This window comes from Lytechinus variegatus, chromosome 2, assembly GCF_018143015.1.
Source record: "Lytechinus variegatus isolate NC3 chromosome 2, Lvar_3.0, whole genome shotgun sequence".
Classification (NCBI taxonomy): domain Eukaryota; kingdom Metazoa; phylum Echinodermata; class Echinoidea; order Temnopleuroida; family Toxopneustidae; genus Lytechinus; species Lytechinus variegatus.
This window is the reverse complement of record NC_054741.1, coordinates 10416337-10442118: the sequence shown is the minus strand read 5'-3', so window position 1 is coordinate 10442118 and position 25782 is coordinate 10416337. Positions and strand designations below refer to the sequence as shown.

At 34.9% G+C, this 25782-nt stretch overlaps 2 protein-coding genes across 4 annotated transcripts in view; both read right to left on the bottom strand.

Moving 5' to 3' along the window:
* Positions 1-1662: 1662 nt before the first annotated feature.
* Positions 1663-11549, bottom strand: LOC121407284 (PRELI domain containing protein 3B-like). Its single transcript, XM_041598265.1, has 6 exons — positions 11410-11549; positions 9359-9527; positions 8347-8433; positions 6257-6327; positions 5602-5704; positions 1663-4651 (listed from the first exon to the last, which is right to left on the bottom strand). Exons 1-6 carry the CDS (start codon positions 11439-11441, stop codon positions 4529-4531), a joined length of 585 nt encoding a protein of 194 aa, XP_041454199.1. The 5' UTR covers positions 11442-11549; the 3' UTR covers positions 1663-4528.
* Positions 11550-17071: 5522 nt separating this feature from the next.
* The window catches only part of LOC121407283 (deleted in malignant brain tumors 1 protein-like), a 106076-nt gene continuing 97365 nt past the window's right edge, over positions 17072-25782 (bottom strand). For all 3 annotated transcript variants that reach the window (XM_041598262.1, XM_041598263.1, XM_041598264.1), the window contains 4 exons: positions 24987-25409; positions 24220-24335; positions 23386-23629; positions 17072-21549 (listed from right to left, as the gene is read on the bottom strand). In XM_041598262.1, the coding sequence (XP_041454196.1) occupies positions 21086-21549; positions 23386-23629; positions 24220-24335; positions 24987-25409 (1247 nt within the window). In that variant the 3' untranslated portion in view covers positions 17072-21085. The remainder of the gene's footprint in view (positions 21550-23385; positions 23630-24219; positions 24336-24986; positions 25410-25782) is intronic.

The following is a 25782-nucleotide window of genomic DNA, read 5'->3' as shown; positions in this document are numbered from 1 at the left end:
TAAGTTCACCCTGACAAAGTTTATTGTAAAAATAGCAGAAAAAATAAAAAATATTGCCGAAGGTTTGAGAAAAATTCATCAAATAATTAAAGTTATTAGAATTTCAATTATTTGATTTGTGACGTCATATGCGAGCAGCATTCCTGTATAGCGAATGGTAAAAAATCAATGAAATGTCATTTTCTCAGAAAATTGAAAATGGTTTTCACTGTACCTTTTGTATATCAATAGACAAAATCATTTCACACCCAATCATGAATAGAAAACAAAATTAAGTCATCAGGAACCATACAAAATTTGAAATTCATGCATTTTATATTACATAACACATGGGGCAGCTGCTCGTTTATGACGTCAAAAATCCAAAACTTTGAACTCTAATAACTTTCTTACTCTTTAACAGATTTTCTTCAAACCTTCACCAATATTTTTATTATTTCTTCTGCTATTTTTACAACAAAGAATTTCTTCAGGGTGAACTTCCCCTTTAAATCTCACTTTACTGAATATTGGCAAAGAACAATAAAATGCTTTGGATTCAATACTCTGAAATATTACTGATATATAATTTATCAACTTAATTCATCTAATCTGAAGTTAAAGAAATTTGCATTGGAAAAAGCTAGCACAAACATAAGCATTTAAAACTAACACTACAGTTACATTCATGTGAAAAATATCGATAAATTGCCATTATTTCTTCAAACGTATAAATCTAGACTGGAAGATATTGTAACTTCTTGATGGGTTTAGCAAATTTGAAATATAATTGTCAATATTAGTGATGGCAGACAAATTTCATACATGTACTGTCCCGTGCATTGAAAGAGGAATCAATAGGCGAATAATAAAAGAACTAATTTCAATTTCTATTCAATATAAAATCTATCTGACCAATTTCAAATTTATAATGAAGGAAACATGTGTAGTGAGTTGAAGAACTGAGTAGATCTATTACTATTGTGGTTATAACAATAACACAATTGTTTTGATATACAGTATGTTATGTTGTTCAACGATATTGCCATGATACTTAAATTTGTTGACTATTTCTCTATTCTTCATATTTTCATACAATTAATGGAAATATTGGAAAAGAGGAAGTGGTAGTAAATCAGTTTAATAGCATTGGATAAGATATTTCTTTTCCCCATTTGTCTCATTAGAGACACAATAAAATTTCCCTCCACCTTTGACACGTGTTAACAGGACAAAAGCTTTAAAAATATATATAATCACAACATTAATTGTATACATTCTAATATACACCTCACAAAACAGCTTTGCTGGAATGTTCTTGTCACTTCTAATATTTTTTTAAGTAAACCTAGATAGATTCACACGTTTGTGAAGAAAAAAAAAAGAAAAAGAAAATTAGACTACATTACATTTTTTTATACTATAAATTTTTATTGCCAAGATGCTTCAGCTTCCTTCAAAAAAAAAAATCACACACTTTTTTTGAGTGAACTTGCAAAAATGACATAATCCAAACTACAAGAATAAATTCATTAAAATGCAATGGAAGTAAACACATGTCACAAGATAGCAGTAGAACTAAGATTGCATATTTGCATTATGAATTTTTATCCCCACATCACACCCAATTTCAGAAATAAAGGCACATCAACATTACAGGTCCCTATTTCTTTTTTTTTTGAGGAGGGGGGGGGGGATAAAAAGACATGTTTTCCTGGATTGTATGGATGACATAATGACATGATTAAAAAAAAATCATCACTTTTCTAAGAGTATATAATAAAAATTGATAAAGCATATCATTGCTGGGATGTAAAAACGATGTTATCTCGAATTAAAAAAATTAGAACAGCTTAGAAAATGCAGTAAAAATATGGAAATCATGGCAAATCCATATACATGTATTGTCTGAAAACAGTTTCCTAATTCATGTAAAGAGAGAAGATTCTACATGCAGGCAAAAGAGAATTGGTACTCGTGTCATAGCTCTCAGGACTCAAATTATTGAGATACAGCTTTTTAACACCCAGTGATATGCTGTTATACATGTACATCATGCAACGCACATACATTTAATGACCATTCATTTAATTTCATTAGTCATTAAAAATTCACAAAGAAGCAGGTTTGATATTAAAGGCCAAATGAATCTCTCAAACTAGATTTGCAAGCTACACCCTCAATTTACCACATCAATAAAAGATTAACAGGGCTAAAAATTGTTCCAGAATTAAGCAATCAACCACACACTTTAAAATAATACCAATTCACCCTTCATCTATCTCTGTTTTTATGTTTTTACATATTTTGTCCTTTTTTGGTCCTTTTTAATTTTTTTTTTACCACAAATAAATATAATTCTCTATCTGTATATATGTACATGTAGTATGAACATCCATCACAAGTCCACCAAATAGAGACATTTGATTTGCATGTTCACTGCTTGATGCATTTTTAGTCTGATTTGTGTTCATGGCATACCAAATCAGTGAAGTGAAGCAATTATGTAAGACACTGAGCTTGCCAAAACTTTACTAACAATGCCTCACATATCACCTGTTTGTGATGACATGGAATTTCCTAAAATAATGTCTTTCAACAGGATATTGGAAAGGCAGTGACATTGGTAATAGGTACTTGTGAATAATGCTGTATATTGCACTGATCTACCGGTATGCCAATAACTTTGTATGCCATGAACACAAAGCAGACTGTTGTGATGTATTTACGTAGCAGTCCAATACTAAACAAGCAAATCAACGAGTCTTTACTTTGGGCTGACAGGTTAATCTCTTCATTTTACCAATTGAATAATACATATCCCACCATATCTTTCTTAATAAGCTTCATTCCTTTGTTAACAGCTACTACATTCTTTTGATAGAACTTCATAAAACATTCCATCCAAAAGTTCTCAAATCGACTATACCACCTACGTTTGTTAACTCACTACAATACTCTTAAAAGGCAGCATGAACCCAGTAAACTGAAACTTGTACTATGCTTTTAGACAGTTAAAATGGCAAGCTTACAGGTGTAGTTTTCTTCCAGACCATGGCACATGTACCAACTAGAACTGAATACCGACATCTATATTTGCTTTGGTGATAATTACAGCTATACTTGCTTTCATCACAATTGCATTTATCAGTTTCCCTCTTGAATGTGCTTCTTTATTACAGCATGTGCTACTAAAGAAACCTTTCTATTAAGGCCACCTGTCAACAAGGGAGTGTTTCATGATGCAAACAGTCTGGTTTTTACTTACAAATGTGCTCTGAGACAATCCGATTTTGGTAGCTTTTAACAAGTCCATCAAAATAACTGTTCATGAAATATTCCCCAGAGGTCAATTTCTTGTCTCCCTTGCACATTTTTTCTCATTCTCACTTTATAGTACAGTTAAAATGGCTGCCAATATCAATCCCATTACCTGTATTACAGTGGTATAACAGCAATATACCACTCAGATCAATCAGGTTTGGGATTAGGGAAATGACAAAAAGGTTTCTTCATCGAACAATGCAAGAGGCATCTTAACTTGCATTCATTCTGTGTCTCTACACCAAAGGAAAAAGTGAGATTTGCGCAGTAGCCACTAGCATTTCCGTGACCCCTTTTGTACATTCTGTCATAGAAATAAATGATCCTTTCATATCCCTAGTTACACAACATAACCACGTATCTTAGAGATACAATAGCTACCATTATGCTGTTTGATGTTCAGAAGTTGACACAGACTTTGTCTGCATTTTGAAAATGATATTGTCATAGGGCAATGTCTAAGGCCAGAGCTTCATGACTGTCAAAGAAACAGATTTTCTATCCTTAAATACAAAGCTAGGAGATATTGCTCTGTCAGACATAAGTCACCTTATTCCCACTAACACTCTCTACATATACAGACAGACAGTGGAAGAAAGAATGAGATAATTATACGTAGGTCGATTAGAAGCTTGGTCCACTTACAAAGCAATAGTCTTTATGCATTGATGTCAATGCCCTGCCATCTTAGAGAATGAAGCCATTGCATTGCATGCATTGGTGATTTGCAGCTGGCACATCTCTGACAAATAAATTTATGCATATTCTTATATCCTCTGAGGGAGGGCGCTACAACATGATTACATCATATGCACAAGGTCTATAGACTGCAATCAACTCATGACTTGAAGAGTCTCTATGCAGGAGCTCCCATTCTCTATCTGTTATCCAATGGCTTGTCACTTTCAAATACCACTGCTTCGTAATGGTTCCTTAAGCTAAGTACAGTACTGATCGAACAGCAGTTAACAACACTGCAATATAACTATGTCTTATCTTCATAATAATGGAAGACAATTTTTCCAGCCTTATACCAAAAGGGTTTCACACTATCAAACACACACAAAGATAATATCCTTTTGGTTTAAGGCTGAAGAAGCAAAATATATTGGGGCAAGTCCAAGCAACTAGCACCCTCTCTATCCACTGGTGGACTTGTGACTGTCTGTTAAAACAGACGTTAGACTCATAAATAATACTAGCTACATCAGGAATCAAGCCTTTGTCAATCAAAATCTATGGTCTCTATACCACTGGTTAGATCTTCGATACCTTTCTTGGCTGTGGATGCCAGCTCAGTCATCTCCCTGTTGATAGTACCAATGACCCATTCCATCGCTTCCCGACCCTGTAAAACACGATGAGGGAGAAACGATTACAAGAAAACCACGTAAACAAAATTCAGTGGAGATTGCATTGAATAAAATTCCCAACTATCGACGCAAACACAAGACAAGGCTATCTTTGAGCGATGGTTTAATGGCACTGATTTTCACTCTTTTCAAGCCCACCAAAAACTTATCACAGGTGAGTGAATTTGATCAAGGATGTAAAAGTCAACCTTGGAGTGTATGAATTACATATTCATTCTGAAAATGGCTCATTGCAGGATTAAAATTGACATCTATGTTGCTTAATTTGCATTCAGTCTATTAATAAGTACACAGCTCAGCAGTCTCCCTTTAAAATGCACACTTTGCAGTCATTCACATTTCTCTTTTGGAAGACCTAATATTTCTATGACCAAAAATGTCTGAACACTAGTGGCTTAATCTCAATATCTTTGATATCCAGGTTTTCAAAAAAAAAATAACAGAATTGTTAATTGAATTCCAAAAAGTAACCAGCTAAAGTAAGCAAATATGTTATTGGGAAAAATATCCTATTGAAAGCAAGTGATTCAAAAAATACATCTGTAAATCCTAACATTTTGAAAGCAGGAAATCTTATGTCCTTATACTGATCGATATAGTAGTTTTGTAGTATACAATTTCCTTTCAGTTTTAAGTTGTTTCATTTTTCAATATTAACATGCATTAAAGAAAAAAAAATCATGTTTGTACTTTTTCAAAAGTTTTGGAGTAGTGATGTTACAAGGTCCAGTTCAATAACGAACATACAGTGTATGGTTATGGTAAATTCCATAACAGGGCTCAGGAGTAATTCTTTATCAGATTTTCTCCAGTCATTGTAATAATGGCAAAGTTACAACAATCATAGGTATTCATGAATAAGGCCCTTGTGTGCTACAAGGGATATTGAAGGGAAAGACAGTAGAAATTCAAATGACTCTCATACCTTGTTTGCGTTTGATGAGATAGTACTGGTAACCATCTTCTCCAGCTGCCCAGCCAATCCTAATCCTTTTACTGTAACCGTAGCCTCCTGGGTTAATAGTGTCCTATATATAGTAATAATCAATGCACTTCGGTTGAATATCAGGAAGGTATATTGCTACACAAAGTTTGTATAAGATTCTACAACAGCCTGTTGTAGGAAGACTTCCTTATAAATGTCCAATCAACCCCAGAAAAAAAGGTTGATTTGAATCAATAGAGAAAAGGAAACAAGTACAACACTGAAAATTTGATCAGAATCAGATTTTAAATCAAGAACTTTAGGACAATTTCAACTTTCACTTTATTTTTCACAAAACTCAGTGATATGCAAATATGAGAGTCAATGATGTCACCATTTTTTTTTATTCTTTGAACAATTCATAATATTCTGATTCTTACATATTTGACAACAAGGATCCACTTGAATGAACCACAAAATGTTAAAAGAATGGTAATCTCACGTGTTCATGGAGGAACTTTTGTTTCACAAGAAGATGAGAAAATCCATTTTCTCCCCATATTTCATCAAATCCAAGTTCTCTCTTAAAAAAAAAATGGACTGTTCTGTTTTACAATGAGTCATTTCAAGGTCTGAAGTTAGGAAGTATACTCACGCATTCTCAATGGTAGGATGTGGCTTGTAAACTAGCTTCTCATCAATAGAAACATAGCTTTGCAATGAAATCTGAAATTCAAAAGATATCAAAATGATGAACTTAATACAACATTGTGCGGTGACTTCCAGAAGATAACTGAAGTATATCTAAAATGAGTACACTGAACACCTGCAAATAAGCCTAATTTTTTGGGGGTCAATATCGTACATGAATGCCTCACACTAATTGTCATCATGGAGTAAGCCTTTGGAAGTACACATCCCCTAAGGTGACTTGTTAGTATTTCTTTTGGACTTAATATGAGTTACTAACTTGTTCCCTCAAATCATACCATTTCCCTTTTTTAATAACTTACAGGTACATGTACATGTATACTCATTCCTCAAATTATAACTTGTTCCATTGACTCGTAAGTTCAAGAAATGACTTGTATATATGTCAAGAAAACAAGAGAGTAACTTGTAGGCTATGAGTATCAAGAACATCAAGAACACTTGCAAAAAGTCAAAAAATTTTGTCAATAGATGAATGCCTAACACTAATTACCAGTTACCACCATGGAGTAAGCCTTCTTAGGTATGCAGTCTAAAGGTGACATGATAGTTTTTCTTTTAACTCGTTATGAATTACCAACTTGTTCCCTCAATTTATAACTCATTCCCTTGACTTCTAGCTTGTTCCCTGAACTTATAAATTCGAGGAACGGTTTTTTTAAGTCGAGAGAACAAGAGAGTAACTCATGGGAACAAGTTATTATAAGTTGAAGGAACCAGTTGGTAACTCATGGGACCAAGTAAGGGGAAAAACATCACGGCTCCATACCAAAGAACAGAGGGGGAGGGGAGTAAATACTTTTTTGAAGTTTCTTTTCTACTCTATCAATCAATCTAGCAGTTTCTTCACACACAATATCCAAGTGCAAAATTTATAACGATCAATTCAATCATATAAAGAAGATCTTAGAATTTGTGTCTGCATATATTATAACCAAATATTGAATGATTACAAAAGTCAAGGCTAAAGAAATACAGCAACTAGAAACCTGTATCTGGTCTTCAAACTTTTATTGGTACTAAGTTTCTACTAACGTAAATCTTACCCTGTTATACTATAAAATAATATTTGCACATAAATACAGGTGTGTGGCAGGATGTGGACTATGTTCATAAATGAATTACATACATTCACTTGATAAACATACTGCAAAAATTGATCATAATCACAAAATATACCCCCCTAAAAATATAAAAAATAAAATACAAATAAATAAATAAAATAAAAAGAAAGAAAGAAAACCATAAAATCAGTGACAAACCATGAATACTATTATTAACATCAAATGTGATGATCATTTCTAAAACAGGATCAACACATTGGCTTAAATCGATGATTGTTTTGAATCTATTGTCTGAAACCAAGGTTTATGCTGATTTCATGCATCAAACGCACTCAATAAAAAATGTCAAATAATGAATGCACTAGGCAAAAAAAAAAATATATATATATATATTTTATGTAGCTACTTTTCACAACTTTCTTCTTAAATATGCTACATGGGATAAGCTTAAACACTGCAGTGAACAAGGATTTTTTGAGCTCTTTTGAGCATTTGAGGAGCGAAATTGCCCTGAGCCCCAGTGTAATCCCCCCCCCCCCCCCGGAATGCATATTTTGTCTCATTTGAAGTGCTCAATTCACATTCATTATTTATATTACAGCAATGAATTAATTAATCAGGGATGCCAGTCAGTTTACTCACTGAGCTTGAAAGAAGGCAGAATAAGCCCCACACAGGCTGAACAATACAAGACTAAAGACTGAAATGTATAGTTTTCATCTCCAGAAATTAGTTAAAAACCCAAAGACTGGCATCTCTGATTAATAAAACAAAATAAACATCTAGGCCTATAATACTTCAGAGCAATGGGGTCATCAATATTGATCTGGCTAATGATTTTTGCACCCTCTGACAAAAGTACACAATGCATTCATTATCGGACTCTTTCTAAAAAAGTGCTAATTAAGAGCATTTTTTAATGCATGAAATCTGCATAAACCACTTATAACTTTGGGCTATTATGACTTACATTGGCAGACTTGGCAGTGAATGTTTTCGTCTTGGGGTCTACAATGGAATACTCCGATCCATAGCATGTAGGCTCAAGACCAACCAACTGAAAGAAGAAAACAACCATTATAATTCATAGTACAAGAATACACATCAACTGACATGGGTGAAAGACATGAGTAGATGCTCATGGCCCATACATGTTAACAAAAGTAAATGCAAGATCCTGTTGGCTAAAATGCACGAAAACAATTAAAAATGATATACAGTTACGGGAAAGTAAGGTGTTTTCCAATTACCAGTAAATCAAAATGGTTCTTAGTACATTTTCCATGTGATAATTCACCAAATTTACATGTTGATCTTTATCTTCATTATTTGGTATGACAAAAAGTATGCTTGAATCATATGACTTGATAAGACCAGCATCACGTAACAAAGATTTGTCACGAAGTGCACATATGAAAGAACCGATCTGATTGTTTTCTGGTCAGTGTTTCAAAGAGTGCATGCAACAATGATCTTGAATGGTCATTGGCATTTAGGGATGATTGCAAACCTTTATGTTATGGAGCAAAGGCCATATGGTGGTTTAGTACTACTGGGTACATGTATATTTATGCAGCCAACCAATAATCGGGCCCTATGAACCAGCAATACCCATACCTCATGTTCTATTGAGATATGGTATCAAAAATGCTGAATTGCAACAAGTTACATGTACTTGTGAGGTCATCATGGAAGTATGATGCTTATGGAAATTATGGATATGGAAATATATACTTTATACTATTTTTTTTCTTTGAATAATCAGAGTATTACAGCATTTACATGGACAACAATTCAACAAAGTTGTTGATTCAGTTTGTATCTATATATTATGTCTCATAGCGTATCATGAAAAGACATTATAATCTGACATGTCTCGTAAAATCTGACAGTTATCATAGGAACTGTGCTTCTCAGCCAATCAGAATCAAGGAAAATTGTCAGGTCTGACATGCCACATGCTTCCTAGTTCTTGTACTTACCGATCTGACCCAGCCTGGAAGACCCCACTCTGTTGTAAGCAACCTCCTGCTGTGAAGGCGGCCCTTATCATCTACCTTCCTATCGAGGACATCAATCCCAATAACGCTAGGGTTCATGGGATTGGGATACTTCCTCCACGCAGCCTGAGTGACTGTCTCCCACGGATGGCTGATTGGAATTAGAAAGAGTGCAGAAAGAAGAGATTTTGAGAATATGTAAATGTGTATCTTAATGGGTGGCAATTGCAAAAATCCCCATACGCATGCGATGTTTTGAAATCAGCAGCGAATTATTTATACATGTGAGGAACTTGATGTTCGCTCTAAATTAAAGGTAAATGCTAGTTTTGGTAACAATATTAAAATATGTTCGTACAGAATCCAATGAAATGACCACCGAAGTGTCTGTTTGTATAAAACGTATGTGCCAAAGAATTTTGGAAGAAATTATGTAATTGCTGAGAAATCAGCAAATAAGCACAGGATTCGGGTGGAGCGTCGGGCCCGACATTCGAAGCAATAATTATACACTGTCCCACATGCGCTTATCTGTGTTGGGGATCTTCAGTCTGAATATTTTTCAGCGTAGATTTCAAGATCATGAAGATTTCACAAAGTTCAGTTTATGTAACTGTACTAGATCTAGATCCTCGATGATATACTGACAATTAAGCCTTGTTTTACAGACTATCTCATGAAATCAGTGTTTACTGCAACTAGGCCTACTGGAATTTCTTTAAGCCTGCATCTTATCAATTTTAAATCATTCGATCGATGTCATCGAGCGCCGGTGCAGATTTTGCAATATTAATTATTGGTGCATCGAAAAACAAAATTAGGTCAAATACGTCGGCCAGCCCTATCGTTTGGTTCACACAAAATACAGTAACGTCAGGGGATTTTGATGATGATCATTAACCCCCCTAATGACGGCTGCACAATCGAGAGCCGTCTGTGTACGAGGAGAAATAAAAAATTAAAATGTTAAAATATCCCCTTGAAACAGGTGGCTGCCAGCTGTCTATATTATTAGTACGCATATGTAGGCCTAGGCTACTACCGGTACTAGCCTGGGGCGTTTTGGGGAGTGAAAGTCATATTATTACACTTGTTCACTGCTACCATCCTGCCTGTGGAGAATCTACAGGTAGGACTATGGCATGCCAATGCTGTATTGAGCACACACTTAAAAAAATCATTAAAATATCACTTTTGTGACCAAACTGTCTAATTTCCATACAGTTGCAATTCATTTTTCATTAGTAACTTGGGAATAATTTTTGTATTCACCAGAGCACTCAAAAACTTGAATTTGGGGCATAATTTGTGGACGCCCTCTTTTGGTGGAAAGTAATATGGCAAGAAAATTTTCATTTTTTGATCTCTATTTTTAATTAAGAAAAAAATAATTTAAAGAATCAAATTTAAATAAGAGCCAACTTGTATGAAGAATAGCTGTAATGGAAACTGTCAGTGTAAAAAAATCAAGCATTTGCCCCAAAGGAAAAGAGAAAATAAGCCAAACATTGCCACCCTTATTTTGTCACACATGGAGATATAACTGAGAACAAGGTTATATCATAACCTTGTTCATAGAATGAGTGTATTATTATATAGCCTATAGTATAGGCCTAGGCCTACTGTACGTAGTAACGTATGGTCCTGCGTCTGGCAGTGGCAGTCTGGTAACTAGTAAACGACTATGAATTATCTAGACAGTTTGAACTGTAATTTCATACTATAAAAGAGACACACGTTTTGTAGATCTAACACTAGATAGATCTTAGTTCGAGCAGTGTTAGATGCCAGAATCGTCGGGCATAAATTTAGCAAGCGGCTAGCTAGCCAGCTAACCTCGGCCTTCGCCTGGCCCCAGGCGCAGGCTACATAGTACAGCTTGCATACGGGGCGGTACCGGTAAGAAGCGACACACGTGAGCTGAGCCTGAGAAAGCGGTTTGAAACTCATTTTGTAAGTCAATTTTCAACAACAAAATACATGGTGTATTTCTTTGTAATTAAATACGTCAAATAATTAAATGCTATACTTACTGGAAAACGTGTTCAGAACTCCAAATCTTCATAACTTCAAGAAATAATCACACTAAAGCAATAAGGAAAGATAAATCCGCAACGAAATGCACGATAACTTATGCAATAGAGCAGTGCAATTCATGACGCAGTATCCAAGTCACGTTGCATGTACGCAATTTCCATTGTGACCTCAATATCTGAATGACAGGTGAAAGGCATACTAGTCTAATGTTACTTACCTTTTTAAACAATTTCATCTAATTATATTTATCATATTTTAATATTTTTGATCAGTAAACTGCAAACATATATGTATTAATTATTATTTAAAGCAGTTTTTAAATAATTTTTTTTCATGAATTGCACCAATACTAAATATATTTATAAAACTCGAATTCCCGATAGACTAGTCTCTGAATCAAGCAAGCTAGACTATGAACCTTATAAAATACGCGCGGGCAATGTAATGAATAATTCATAAGCCGGTATGTGGGCGTGTACTGTTTCGCCAAATATGTACTTCCGGTATTGAAATGAGACCCCCCAAAAAGATGATTACATGATTAGGCGTCCAAAACCTTAGTAATAATTTCGATACAATATCAACATCTTGATAAAGACGACAATTTGATTATTCTTTGTGGTACTATGTTATGCCGTTCTTACAGGAGGAAACTCATAAAACTGAAAAATCGTGATCAATCCAAATTTACTCTGTCTATTAGCATTTGAATAAATACATAATCAGAGGGCACTTAATTCAATATTCAGTAAAAAATAACAAATTTTTGTTAAAATGAACAAATTCTATATCATGCCAGAATAGACCTTACTTGTCTTTATGACAGGAAATACTTTGAAATAATGCCAGCCCCCCCTTTATTTATTTATTTTTTTTTGGGGGGGGGGGATTCGGACCATTTGAGTTCAAATTCAAGTTCAAGTTTATTTCAATTCTACACAACATTGTACATGTCATCAATGAAATAAAAGTAACAATGAACTAACAACAATTAGTGGCTCAGTTCTGGGGAATTTTGGGAAACACATTATTGATGTATAGGTTTTTTTTAATCTCTATAGCTCTCTCTCATTCTTATTCTTTGTTTATCGGGAGGGTGGGGGTGGCCAGGTGGACCGTGGAGTGTGTTTTCTTTTGTGAGTGTGTTTTATTAAAGCTTCGTCAAATTACTTTGATTGAATGGTATTGTAAAGGGAAAAATCATGTTCAACTTGAGATTTATCTGTAGATTATAAGTATATTTGCGTATTATGATTGCATTCTGAGGGATTTCTAGAACTTAATAATTGTATAGGATTTTATTATGCATATTACTATTCCCTTTGTGATATAGATTGTTAAAGAAACATGTACGTCCCCTATATAGATAATGATTCTTAGTTTACTTTTGGAATGACCATTTCATATTGTTTCACATATGAATTCTGATTCAGTTATGTTAACGATTTCGTGTTATTCGTTATTTTCAGATGTTATGAAGAAGTAATAAAATGATTTCAAAACAAAAATAATTGACTTATTCGTGTCGCTTGACCTTTTCATCCTAACGAGCACACTGTCAGGTATTACCCAGGGATCGTTTCTACCATGTCCGTGTTTCTACCAACTATTTAAGCACGATTGATGCAGATATGAAAAAAGTGAAGGCAATTTGAACAAAAAAATGACCTTGTGGCCCTTAGATGACCTTTGATCCCGTCATCATCGAGAAACTACTGTTGCCCACGATTTTGAACCAAGTGTGATAAAACTTGATATACAGTGCGTATCAAAAAAAAGTTTACACTTGAAAAAACCCTGTAAAATATACATTTGTAATATCCTGAAGATTTTTTCACATTTTAACATTGGTACAGATCCATTTAAGCAAATGACGATATAATGAATATTTCCGCTTGAGTGACTTGCTTTTCAAAAGTAAGTGAAAAATGATTTGCGCAGGTATAAGCTTTGAAATAGGGGTGAGGATAAAAGTAGACCTTAATCATGAAGAACACGTTGAATTTAGCTAGTATGATTTGAAGATATCTTTTACCTATTTAACTTGTTTCCTTGCCCAAAATACTTGAAAGAGTGTATTGCGCCCCACCCCATTCCCCTACACACCGAGGCCATCGTGTCGATATTTGCTTTACACTGAGCTGTGATTAACATGAAATGGTTTAGGCTTGATTTTTATTTTGTAAATCATTTTTAGGCTTGGACAAGGTGTGGAGAAACAAGTATTAAATAAAAAATGAAACGTTAACCCACTTTAAATGATAAAAACTTAGTGGAAAAATGCTGGAGATATCTGATATAAACTGTTCAGATTTAGGTATGTCCTAAGAGCTAACTGGCACAAAAATGGTAAAGGTTGTGCTTAGTCATGTTAGTAAGTGTAAAAATTTCAATTTGGGTGGCAAAATTGTTCCAAAATGCTTGAATGTATCTGTTTTATTTAAATTGACTAAAAGTGCAAGGGAAATGTATGAGAAAAGTTTTGCAGGGTGAATTTGATTTCACCCTTTGCCCTTGACACAGCGTGAAAACGAGAATTTCTGCGCAGATTTCTGTGAGCTTTACAAAAATGGACAGTGCTTACTCAAGTGTAACATTCTGTCAAAACTTTTACTTTCATTGGATAGATGAGACCCAAACCCAGGATTATATGTGAAAAAATTACCAATATGTTGTAGATTTTTTAATTCCCAGGGCTTTTTCAAAGTGAAAACTTTTTTTTTTATACGCACCGAAGAAATAAAGAAATGAGAGCAAATTGAACATATTTTTAAAAGACTGAATATCATTTGACCCCTGATAACCTTTGACTCGATCATTCTGACAGGGGCTCACAATGTGCCAGCTCATGATGCCGGCTGGAAATATCCTTATTCAAATAAATAGAGTAAAATTTACAGAGCAAAATGCTAAAACTTTCGAATTACAAATAACGAAGTTATTGAATTTAAACTTTATCAATATTTTGTGAAAACAGTTATATGCACATCGTCATGAATATTCATTAGGTGTGCTGATGATGTCACATCCCCACTTTCCCTTTTCTTATGTTATTACATGAAATCATAAATGCTTCATTATTTCGACATACATGTGTAAATGAATTATGATGAAATAAGTTGCGGCAATAAATAACTATATGCACTTAATCAGTTGTCAATCCAATATTTTTAGTTCTTGGTAGAAATAATTTGAATAAACCTAATTTCATATAACAAAATACAAAAGAACAAGTGGGGGTATGACATCAGCAGCCCACCTAATGAATATCCATAAAGAAATGCCTAGAACTGTTTGAATGGAATAATGCAAATCTTTAAAATTCAATAACATTGTTATTTGTTAACCGATTTTGATTAAATTTTAAGCATTTTACTCTATTTATTGAGATATAAATATCTCCAGCCTGGGCCATCCCTTTAATTGATGCAGAAATAAAGAAATGAGAGCAAGTTGAACAAACATAGTAACAGCCCACATGGGCAAAAATCCCAGGGGGTACAGGGAGACGTGTCCCCCCTACTCAAAATAGTAGGGGGACACATTATCAAATGTCCCCCTAATATTTTTGGTCTTTTATGATGGTAAGAAATTCTTCATTAAAAATCGAAATAAAACATGTATTTTAGGACGATATGACCTTACTTTTGGGATAACCTTTTTTTTTTGCTTGTCAAATTTATTTTCTTCGAATAGACCTGAAATTTGGGATGATATCCTTTTTTAAAATAAATTTTCCAGCCCCTTGTCCCCCCTACCTTTTGTAAAAGATTTCTGCCCCTGACAGCCCAACAGGAAAAGTGATCACTACGGGTCTCTGCCGAACTATACGTTCATGCGAGGCGATAACTAAGAAAAGTATAACTGATGAGATAAAGTGAGTAGTTAGACTGTATATCATATTTTTCACATACATTACCGAAAGACCAAAACTAACTCTATCCAAATCTTGCCTATGCACATTAGCTTGGTGGCGGGTCTCCCTTGATTTTGCTTTTAGGTAAATTACATGATTTTACATTGTCTGATTTAGCTAACTATGAAGTTAGGTGCTTATATAATATTGAATGTATTTTTTCTACTGAAAATTTCTGGTCATCATTTGGATCATGCAGGGGCTGCAGAAACAGGGGGGGGGGGGCTGGGTGGGCTTCAGCCCCCATTTTTCCAAAATGTACAAAAACGTAAGAATGACCATCAGATTTTTTTTGCATGGTCAGCCCCCCCACCCCACTTTCAAAAACGTTCCGCTGCCCATATCATGTCTTTCTCAACTTTGGAAAAGTATTCAATATACCCTTAGTGATTTGACCGAAGTGTCTTTACATCATGAAGCTGTGCTAAGTGTGCCAGTATCGGATATAATCATGCTTGTAATACACATATTTTCCAAATTCCAAGGCTTAAATAGGATGTATCTTATACTTGTGTCTTAGTTTTTAGAATGAATTTTTTTTTTTTAGTTTTAAGATGTATTTATCTTCATTTCTCTCCCAAATATATCATATACGGATCTAGCTTTTCGCTAAGACGGGTTTGATAAGTTTTTAGTCCCCAATATTTGTTAAAGCAAAAAAAAAAAAAAAAAAAGGCTATTACTAAAAAATGAAGACGTTTTGGGTTCCTCTCTTCTTTTTTTAGTTGCGACATACTGCATGCGTCATAACTCGACTCCCGTATACTGCCACCTTCTCCCTTTCTCAATTAAAAATAAAATAAAATAGGAAGGCCGCAAGGGGTAGACCCCCTAACCTCTCCTTCATCCCCACTGTACTCATCAATTTATTTTCTACACTCTGAAAATTCTTCCAGTTTTTCAATTTGATCCTATCCATATTTAACTTTTTTGAAAGATATTTCATTTTGTTTTGCCTTTTCTTTTCGAGGCATTTTCCCTTGTATAAAAATCACGTGCCTGTCATTTTATATCATTTTCCTTAATATAAGGTATTGGAAACCCCCACACGTACGCAGCCCCCCCCCCAAAAAAAAGGAAAAAGGAAGAAAGGGAAAAAGAAGGATAAAAGGAGACTCATTTTAGGTCTGAAAAAAAAATCAGCTTGCGTTCTGCACTCGCATTATACTTGGGTGACATTTGTACTCTCTTCCTTTTGAGTTCAGGATAAAAAATTCGCTTCATGCTCGCAACAATTTAAATACATTAAATATAAACAAAAATCAGCTCACACTTTGTGTCTACATAATTTATTTAGTCATTATGAAATACTTAATCTTGCAAAATATACACAGCTAACAAAATAAATTTCAGTTAGTATAGGATTCCCCCCGCCCCCCAATTTTGTTTAGCTGTTCAGGCAGCAAACTGGGAAAAATGAAAAAATGTTTCTTCCCCCCATGGGACAATGTTGGATATGCTCCTGTATTAGAAAAACCTTTTCTGTTCTTATAATGTCACGATTTTTTAATGGTGTCATTTTCGCTGGCCTAGTGTACAAGCTGTCTAATTCATGCTTCTTATGCCCAGGGGGGCAAGATGCGTAAATGTTTTCAACATTTCTGGGGGAGGGTAGCTGCCCCCTGCTGCGTACGGCCATTAATCCTGTAATATACGTTTTTAATAGGAAATGCTATAACAGGTGGCTGTTCTTTATCAGAGCCCCCAAGAAACACACCATGAATTAGACATTTGCAAAAAAGTAAAATGTTTCCATATTGCATTTATTCATAGACAACACGGTGGTACAGCAAATAAAATGAGATGATTGAATGTGTCACATGGTTATATACAATTACAATCAAGGTCACATGACGAGTACTGGTCACATGACAGTATTTCAGAATTATAAGTACAAGAGGATAGGACACAAGAGTTATGCTAGTCACATTAACGAAACCAACTCCAGACAAATCAAATGTATTATATCATATCAAATGGCATATCATATTTTGGTGTGGGTGTACCAAATGATATAAATATTCTAGTATTGTTTGATAATTTTGTTTTCATTTTCAATTATCACTGATGGATGATAAGTATCCAGTTAATTACACATCCATGATCATCACTTTATATGAACCTTATATTAATTGGTTGTACAAAATATATAAGTAAAGAGAATATATAGAACAAGGACTGAACAATGTCTCTGCTGTTCAGTCCTTAATTCTGACAAGGGCAAGTGTTTTTAAGTCAATCATCTCTTCAAACAGGAATGAAAATTACAAAAATATTTTAAAAAGTACCAATTCTACTTTACTCTTTTTAGTTCTTCCAGGTCTGTTTGTGAAACCTACATTGACAGAATACATTATATATTTTTCTAACTCACTTTAGAATAGCAAATGAAATGTCACAGAAAGGTATGAAATATATTGAACAATCTCACAATCAGTATTACTTTTATCCTTTGTTCACAAATTCAAGTTGTGATAAACTCGGGATCAATGATGAAACAGATATATATATATAGAAAAAGTATTCACATAGCACCAAAATGTTTATTTATCAGGAAAAGAAGGGTCTTATGCAATCATTTTACACAAAGATGAAGACCATCTCCACCTCCCAGAGACAATTAAACATGCATGGGAGCATTTCATGAAACAAAATAATCAGTTATTATCATTGTTATTGTAAACTAATGTAAATCTTGCAGCTTGATTGGCTTGGGGGTAAATTCACAGACAAACCTTTCATTACTAAACTCCCTGATTTTTTTTTTTCCAAATTTGACATCACTTCTGGTCAGTGTTTGTAGCATACTTTGAAGAAAAAAAAAGAGAGAAATTCTCTTCCACACCAAAATTCAGGCTGTGCCTTTCATGTAGGAATTCCCAAAGCATCTCTGTTAAAGTTGCAGTTAATTGACAATTCAATGGGAGGGGGGGGGGGGGGGTAGTCATTTTCAGAACCTTCTCAGCTTGGGTTCCATATAGAATAATCAGACTTAGTGCCATGATTTACAATTGATCCAATCAACTATGGAAAGCCAGCAACGTCAACATCTAAAATGCATGTATTATTCAAAATATTTTCTAGATACAGATGTATACTCGTACATTCCTCATTGTCTTGACAATTCAGGATGCTCCTCTATGTTTACTAAGGACATTGTGCAAATTTTCTGTATGAAAGATTATGACATTGATGGATTTTCATATAGTTGAGGTTAATGGATCAATCGTAATTCTTTGTTTGACACGAAAGTCTAGAGCGAGGCTTTGTGTTCCAAGGCCTCGTTGTCAACTTGAAAAATAAATTTCAGGTGTGGTAATGGTCTAAAGTTTAGGTACATTGCCAAAATGTGCAAATAAATAGTGAAAACATGAATAAAAGTAGCATGTTAAATGCAACTTTAATTGAAAACAGACTCAGTACGACAAATTGTAATATTCATAATGCTGATGAAATAAGTACATTTCAATACGGCTATAGTGAATGCATCCACAAATATAATAAGCAGCTAAATAAATTCAATCTTCACAAGAACAGATTGGAATTGCTGGTAAAATCAACCCATAGAGGTGTACGGCTTTCCCAAAGCTTTAATTACTTATTCAATCCTCACAATTGTCACAAAATAATTTTTGTATCCCCTCGTATTTTGTTATAAAAGAGGATATAAGATGAATAAAAATGAATGATAAATTACAAAATCTAACATAAGAATTGCCAATTTGCATTTTAAAAAATAAATCCATCGTTTCAAAGCGTTGCAAATTTAGATAGTGTAAGCATTAGTTTAAGTTTGTATTTATTAGCAATGAGCACAAGATAATGCATTCCAGTTTTATTTAATTCATAGATATTTTCCCTTTAATCCTATCAAAAATAAATCAGGAAAAATAGAAAAAAGCCTCTTTAAATGAGACATTATACCTCTATGGGTTACTAATAGAGACTGAAGAGGATAAACTCCAAAGTACCTTTGGTGATTAAACATTAATTCTCATATTACAACCAAATACATGCCATACAATTTGTCTTTATTACAGTATTGATATTATCAACTGACTGTTCAAGTTGGTTGGGTCAAAGGTGAAAACCTTGGCATCGCTGCTAGACTCAAAACAGAATTTAACTCAAATAAAACAAATTATTTAAAAGAAAGAAGAAAAATCAAAGAAGCAGATAGGTGAAAGTTTCAACTAGATTGGACAAACAATAAAACAGTTGATCTTTTTTTCAATAATTTTCAAATTCAGTAGTCATGTAGATAATTATTTTGCCTTTAAATAGTAGTTATCGACCAACTTGACTTCAACACAAAACAATAAATTATAGTGACAAATATTAAGTCTTGCATAAAGAGTATATACATAGTCCTATTCAGTCTGTCTGTAAATTGTAAAAACTTTATTCACATGATCATTGAAAATGTATGAGAAAACACCAAATATCACATTTATATAAAACAGTTTTCAAAATTGTAATAATCTTTGTTTAGTAGAAGTTTCACTTTTCCACTCATCTGGCCAATCAAAATGAAATATAAGGAAGATATTCTGAATGATGAATTATCAAGGAGAGGAAATATGAAATGAATAATATATTCATTAAAAGAAAGTGATTCTATGGTAGATACAAATTGAAAACATCATGTGAAATATGAAAAGAATAAAAGATGAAGTACTCATTCAATTGCTTTGATGCTTCCTTACCAGAACAATGCCGATTCAACTTCTACAGCAATGTGGTCCTTTTGGTATAAATTGGAAAGTATTGGGTAGCAGGAAAAGAGTACCGATCAAAATGATTTTATACATAGATATCAAATGATCTGTCTTTTAACCAAAGTTGTTAAAATCACTTAGAACTATTTGCAAATGGGCAATTCTATTAAATATGTATGTCCTAGCCCCTCTATGTGGGACCTTCATGAAGCGTTCTGTCTCTGCTTTCATGTTCTTTTGACAGTCTGTAATGTTCTCAAGGGACCATGACTTGGTCAGTTTATACTGTGGAAGGAGGACTTGAAAAAATGGTGGTCGATTGTACAAAAAGGTTGATCATTTTATGGAATTGCCCAAATGCATTTTTTTTTACAAGTGACCTGGATTATTATTAAAATATGCCAAATCAATGTTTGACTTCTTCATAGAACTCATTTCTGTAATTCCACACTTTCTCATGAGAAGTTTCAACTGTTTTTTGTAAAACCACTGAGAAAAAGTTTACATTTTTTGTACATTTTTTAAAATTCAGTTGAACAAGGACTGGCTGGTTCCTGTTTGCAGCAGGAAACAGCCCCTAAATTAGGTAAGGGTAAGTCCTCTTGGTCCTATGTCTGAACTAGTTGAGAAGTCGTGCATCTAACACAGAGCAGAAGTCCATGGGTGAAAGCAAATGTGCAACATCCAAGAAGAACTGCACTATAGGAGGATCACTAAATCCCTCATCTTTATTTTTGTTGTGAATAGTGGTGGTCATTTTACAGCAAAGAAAGCATGAGTGCTGTTGGTGTCAAAGAGGTCAAAAAGTGACAGATAAGCCTTACAGGAAATTTGTTTACCACACACTAAACTCTCAATAATATACAACTCCTTGCAGCATAATTATATAACTAAATCAAAACAAGTCAATCAATAAGACAGGTACACAAGAAAGGAATGGAAAAAATTAGAGTGTCATTATCCGCCGAGAAGTGGAATCCAAGGCAAGGTGACTAATGCGAGAACGATGATAATGATTGACCAGATGAGTACCTTACGTCATTGTTGCGAGATGCATCTATTATACGACGGCGGCGGGGGCACTATATTTTCCGCACTTTGGAGCATCTGGGCAAAGGCATCTGGGTGACGCAAGACAATTTCATAAGAAGGCGGTCCCCCGCTCAGAGCCTCAAGCTCTTCGCAAATAGTTCCATTCTGTGAGACCGGGCTCGATACGGGACTGGTGGTGCTGCTCCCTATGGAGGTCCTGGAGCAGATGGTGAAGGGGAGGGCGTCGTAACGCCGGGAGTTGTGCGGGAATCCATTGCTAGACCTGCCAGAGCGTGACGCAGAGTGTACCATCATGACGACCATGGGGGTGGAACGCGTCCGAGGGGAAGAGGTTTCCTCGATACGACGGTCGCAGGATTTACAGGCATAGTGAAGTAGGGCACCACCAATGATGATAAAAGAAAATGCAGAGATCATGGATATTGCGATGATTGCACCCGGTGGCAGCTCTGTAAAGTGCAATAACAATAAAAGTTAAATCAAACTTCATGCAATGACTGTTTGAACATAATACAAATACTTATACAAACATTTTACTTTGATGCTTTCCTCAAAGTCAAACAAAATTTCTGGAAAATAATATTAATAGAATGAACTTTTCAAGTTAAATCTTGGAAGTACAGTGAGTATGAAATTATATTGCACAATTTTTTAAGCACTTTCTTTCCGTGATAATATTAGAAAAAAAAAAACATGTCAGCTTATTTATGATGCAGTCAAAGTTGTGAAAATATTTGGAATTTTGGGATATCATATGGTGGGGCCTCGTGGGCCCCCCTCTTGAGTTCTTAGCCACCGAAAATTGGCACGCAGGTAGTCTTTGGCATACTGTAAACGCTGTTATTTTCGCGGGATTAATTTTTCGCGCTTGGCGGCTTCAAAACATATTCGCGGGTTTTTAAATTCGCGCTGCACACTCTATAATCACAAAGTCACTTCCTTCTTGCCCATCTGTGAATGGTTTTAATTAAAATTTCAGCAACGAAATTGTATTTTCTGATCATAATTCTAGCTCTAGGGTGGCATAATTCAGCATTGTTTTGATGTAATCATGAGCTTTTGTAACATTTAGCGCAACTTTTCTTTGCACAAATTCGCGTGTTTTCAAATTCGCGTGTTTTTAAATTCGCGCTCGCCGATCTTGCCATGAAATACGCGAAAATTTCCACACCGCAAAAATTTTCACTTTTACAGTAATCTACAAATTTGTATAGTAATTTATTTCATGCAATTTGCTATTACGTGATTTTGCAAATTTATGTGTAATTAGTATGCAAAATCATACTTTTCCTCTAACTCCCTAAATAAAGCTCCAAATGTTCGAACTTTTGGTACTGAAACTCTTTGTGGTGTTCTTAGCAAGTGGAGGTAAAAAATTGTGACATCAGATCAATTTCTAATGTACTATATCGTTTTTTATAATTTCTTTCTTTACCTTTTGTTTTTCATTGTTTTTTTTCGATGAACTTTGTCAGAGATTTTTTTGAGATCACAAACAGCTTAAAATAAATCCTTGTACACCAACACAACTAAAAATAATCATACATTCATGATTTTTGGTAGAAAACACAATTTGCATTGACTTGTACATGAAATCACATTTTGAGCAATTTTTTTGTCTGACATGCACTTACAAAATGTTGTGTAATTTCAGAACTGTGTACCCGGGTGTTGTAAAATTGGTCTCAAAAGATGCGCAAGACTTGAAATTAATAATTCAGTGAGCGGCGCTGTAAAAATATTGTGCGAATTGTCGAGGAGGGGGCCTCCTGTCAGGGTTAAGGCAATCAATTTCTTGAGAACACTTTCTATCAAAGACAATCAATGAAAACATTTGGATTTGGAGCATTGGTTATTCATGCTAAAAAAATTGTCTCATTTTAGGACTGTATCTTACCCTTGAAAGTCAATATCACAAATGGCAAATCCCGTTTCTAAAAAACTCTTTGGTATGACTTTGCCAAGGATCAAACCCATGACATTCTGTAGATGACACTGGCACTCTTCCACTGAGCAGTCACATCCTGTAATAATCTCCAAATAGAATTGGTAACTTTAGACGAGGAACATCATCATCATCACCTAGTGCTATCCCTTTGAAAGGGGTTGGAGGCTATGCACATCCCATTGCCTTCTGTTACTAACTCTTGTTCTAAATTCTTCATAGCCAAGACCAGTACATTTCTTGATAGCATCAAACCAAGTGCTTCGCTGTCTACCCCTTTCTCCTAACCCTCTATCATGCCCTCACCAAGATCAGGAATATCTCTCAATAACAAACTTACGGCTTGAGGAATCAGATGCAGCAGTGATGAGGCTGGTGCCTTCTGCCTTGCAGATGACCGCTGCATCCTCATTGTGAATGCAGTCATGGATGTGAAGTTCATTGTGATCACACTCCAGGAGGTTTGGCTCATCTCCCTTGCAGTCCACGTTGTCCAGGAGGATGTTGACAAGGCCAGGGCCAAAGGTCGTGGCTTGGGTCAGGGCGCGCAGGGCATCGGGAAATCCCAGCTGACGACACACCACCTGAAAAAATGTGAGCAAGATGAGGATAGAAAGGAGAGAGCGAGAATGAAGAAAAGAAAAATGAGAAGAGGGGAAGAAAGTTGGTATGATAGATGATGAAATAAAAACCATGGTACGATGTTCACCAGCCTCAAATTATTTTTTGATGGAGGTGTACACACCTCACAAAATCCTGAAATGGAGTCTAAGGAACTGACTACAAAATATAAAATATGGAAACAAGGGGATTGTACAGGCAGAGTGAAAGCATTGGGTCTTGAGAACTAAATTGATGAAAGGTATCTGTGCTATATACCGCAATACATATGAGTGCGTTATGTTTGTAGTGACCCTTCTTAACTTATTGATATTGTTTGGCAGCACTGCATTTGTGCTAGATTGCTGGTATGTACCTCTGTCAATGAATTGTATTTGTTGATTTATGATGGGTCTTCTGTAAGGTTGTATGGGTAATGCAGAGGAGGGCTTGTGGTTCACTGCGTGGTTTTAAAAAAGGAGATCATCAAACCTGCATGTCCTGATTATACATTATACATGATTGCCCCCCTCCCCTGAAGCTCAAGGTACCTTACAAGGGTATACCAACTTACCCTTGCATCTTTGATATCCCACTGGTCATCGCAGATTGTATACCAGTCACTGTCATGGTAGATCTCAACACGACCTTGATGGTCATCATCTGACCCTGCTAACCTTACATCAGCCTCTGAAAGAAAACAAGATCAATAAATATAAACATTAGGAATGTATTATGGTGGTTGATTTATAAAGCTGTTCATAAGTTACAAGCAACTTTATGAATGGCTAGTGATCATTTCTGTGGTAAATGATATACACCAAATTTTCATTGGTGTAGATTTATCGCATAAGTATCAACAATCATTCATAAAGTTCGTTGCAACTTACAAACAGCTTTATGAAACACCTACCAGGGGGATCCAGGAGGGTGGGAAGGCACATGGGACAGGTGCATTCCCTGCTTGTAAGGGTCATAACATATTCCTTAATTTCTTTTATTCTTTTTATGCCCCACCTTGTAAATCCTGGAACTGACATTGTTCTGAGTTAGAAAATCAGGGAAGTCAATGGATATTATGTTATTCCTCTTGTCAATGAGCTGTTAAAATCTAGAATCTGTGAACATTTTGAGGGAAGCTCATAAAAAGCTGTATTTAGAGATATGGCAATGGTGGCAACATCACATTGAAAACAGTCAAAACAAAGATTTTATTTTTGCCATAACTCTAAATCAAGCTTTTTCTGAGCTCTTGTAATAAAAACTTCAAAATTTTGGGATACAAAGTCAAACAGCCTAGCAGCATCATTCTTTTAATGAAACCCAAAAGATTATACCAACCTGCAAATTTTTTCTTCTTAATAACTGGTATGAGCGTGGAATTTGCTAAATGAATGTCTGTTAAATTGCTCTGATCTGCCAACCACCAATCTTCGTCGGGTTCAATGTTCGAGCACTCTGCAGCTGCAAAGCCATAATGGCAAGTCCATGGACTATCAAAATCTTCCGTTGAGAAATCACACTGCTCCAGGGAACTTTCCGTCCCTATGCACTTGAATTCACCAAATTTTGAATGACAGTTGATCTTGTTCCACGGGCAGAATGGTTGTCGACGTGGCAACCCAGACAGGTAGCCACGTTGCCTACAAGCCACAAGGGCATCTCGTTTGTCCCACTGAGGATCTGCACAGATGTTCCACCAAATGCCTTCATAGAAGATTTCCACCAGGCCCACTTTGGTAGGTACTAATCTTACACCATGACCTAGGAGAAAGTAGTTGGAAAATATTACAAATATTAATAGAGACATCTTTTCAATTAATTGCAATGCCACAATATAGCAAAAATATTTAAGAATACAAGAAAAAGGAAAATCATAATATTTCTTCACAGGTATTTGCTTTGCTTTATATGCCTTCAAGGTGAAACAATTATAAATGAACATAGATTTCAAGAAAAAAGTGCACAAGGAATTAGTGGAAAAAAACAAAAGAGCAACTTTTCAATCTGTTAAGGTATTTGCTTTGTCCAGATGAGGCAGCAATTTCAAGAACTTTGTAAACAATATTTCTTAAATTGTTTTATAGTAATATCAGACAATATTCAAAAGGACAAGCATTCACAATTATCTGTGTTA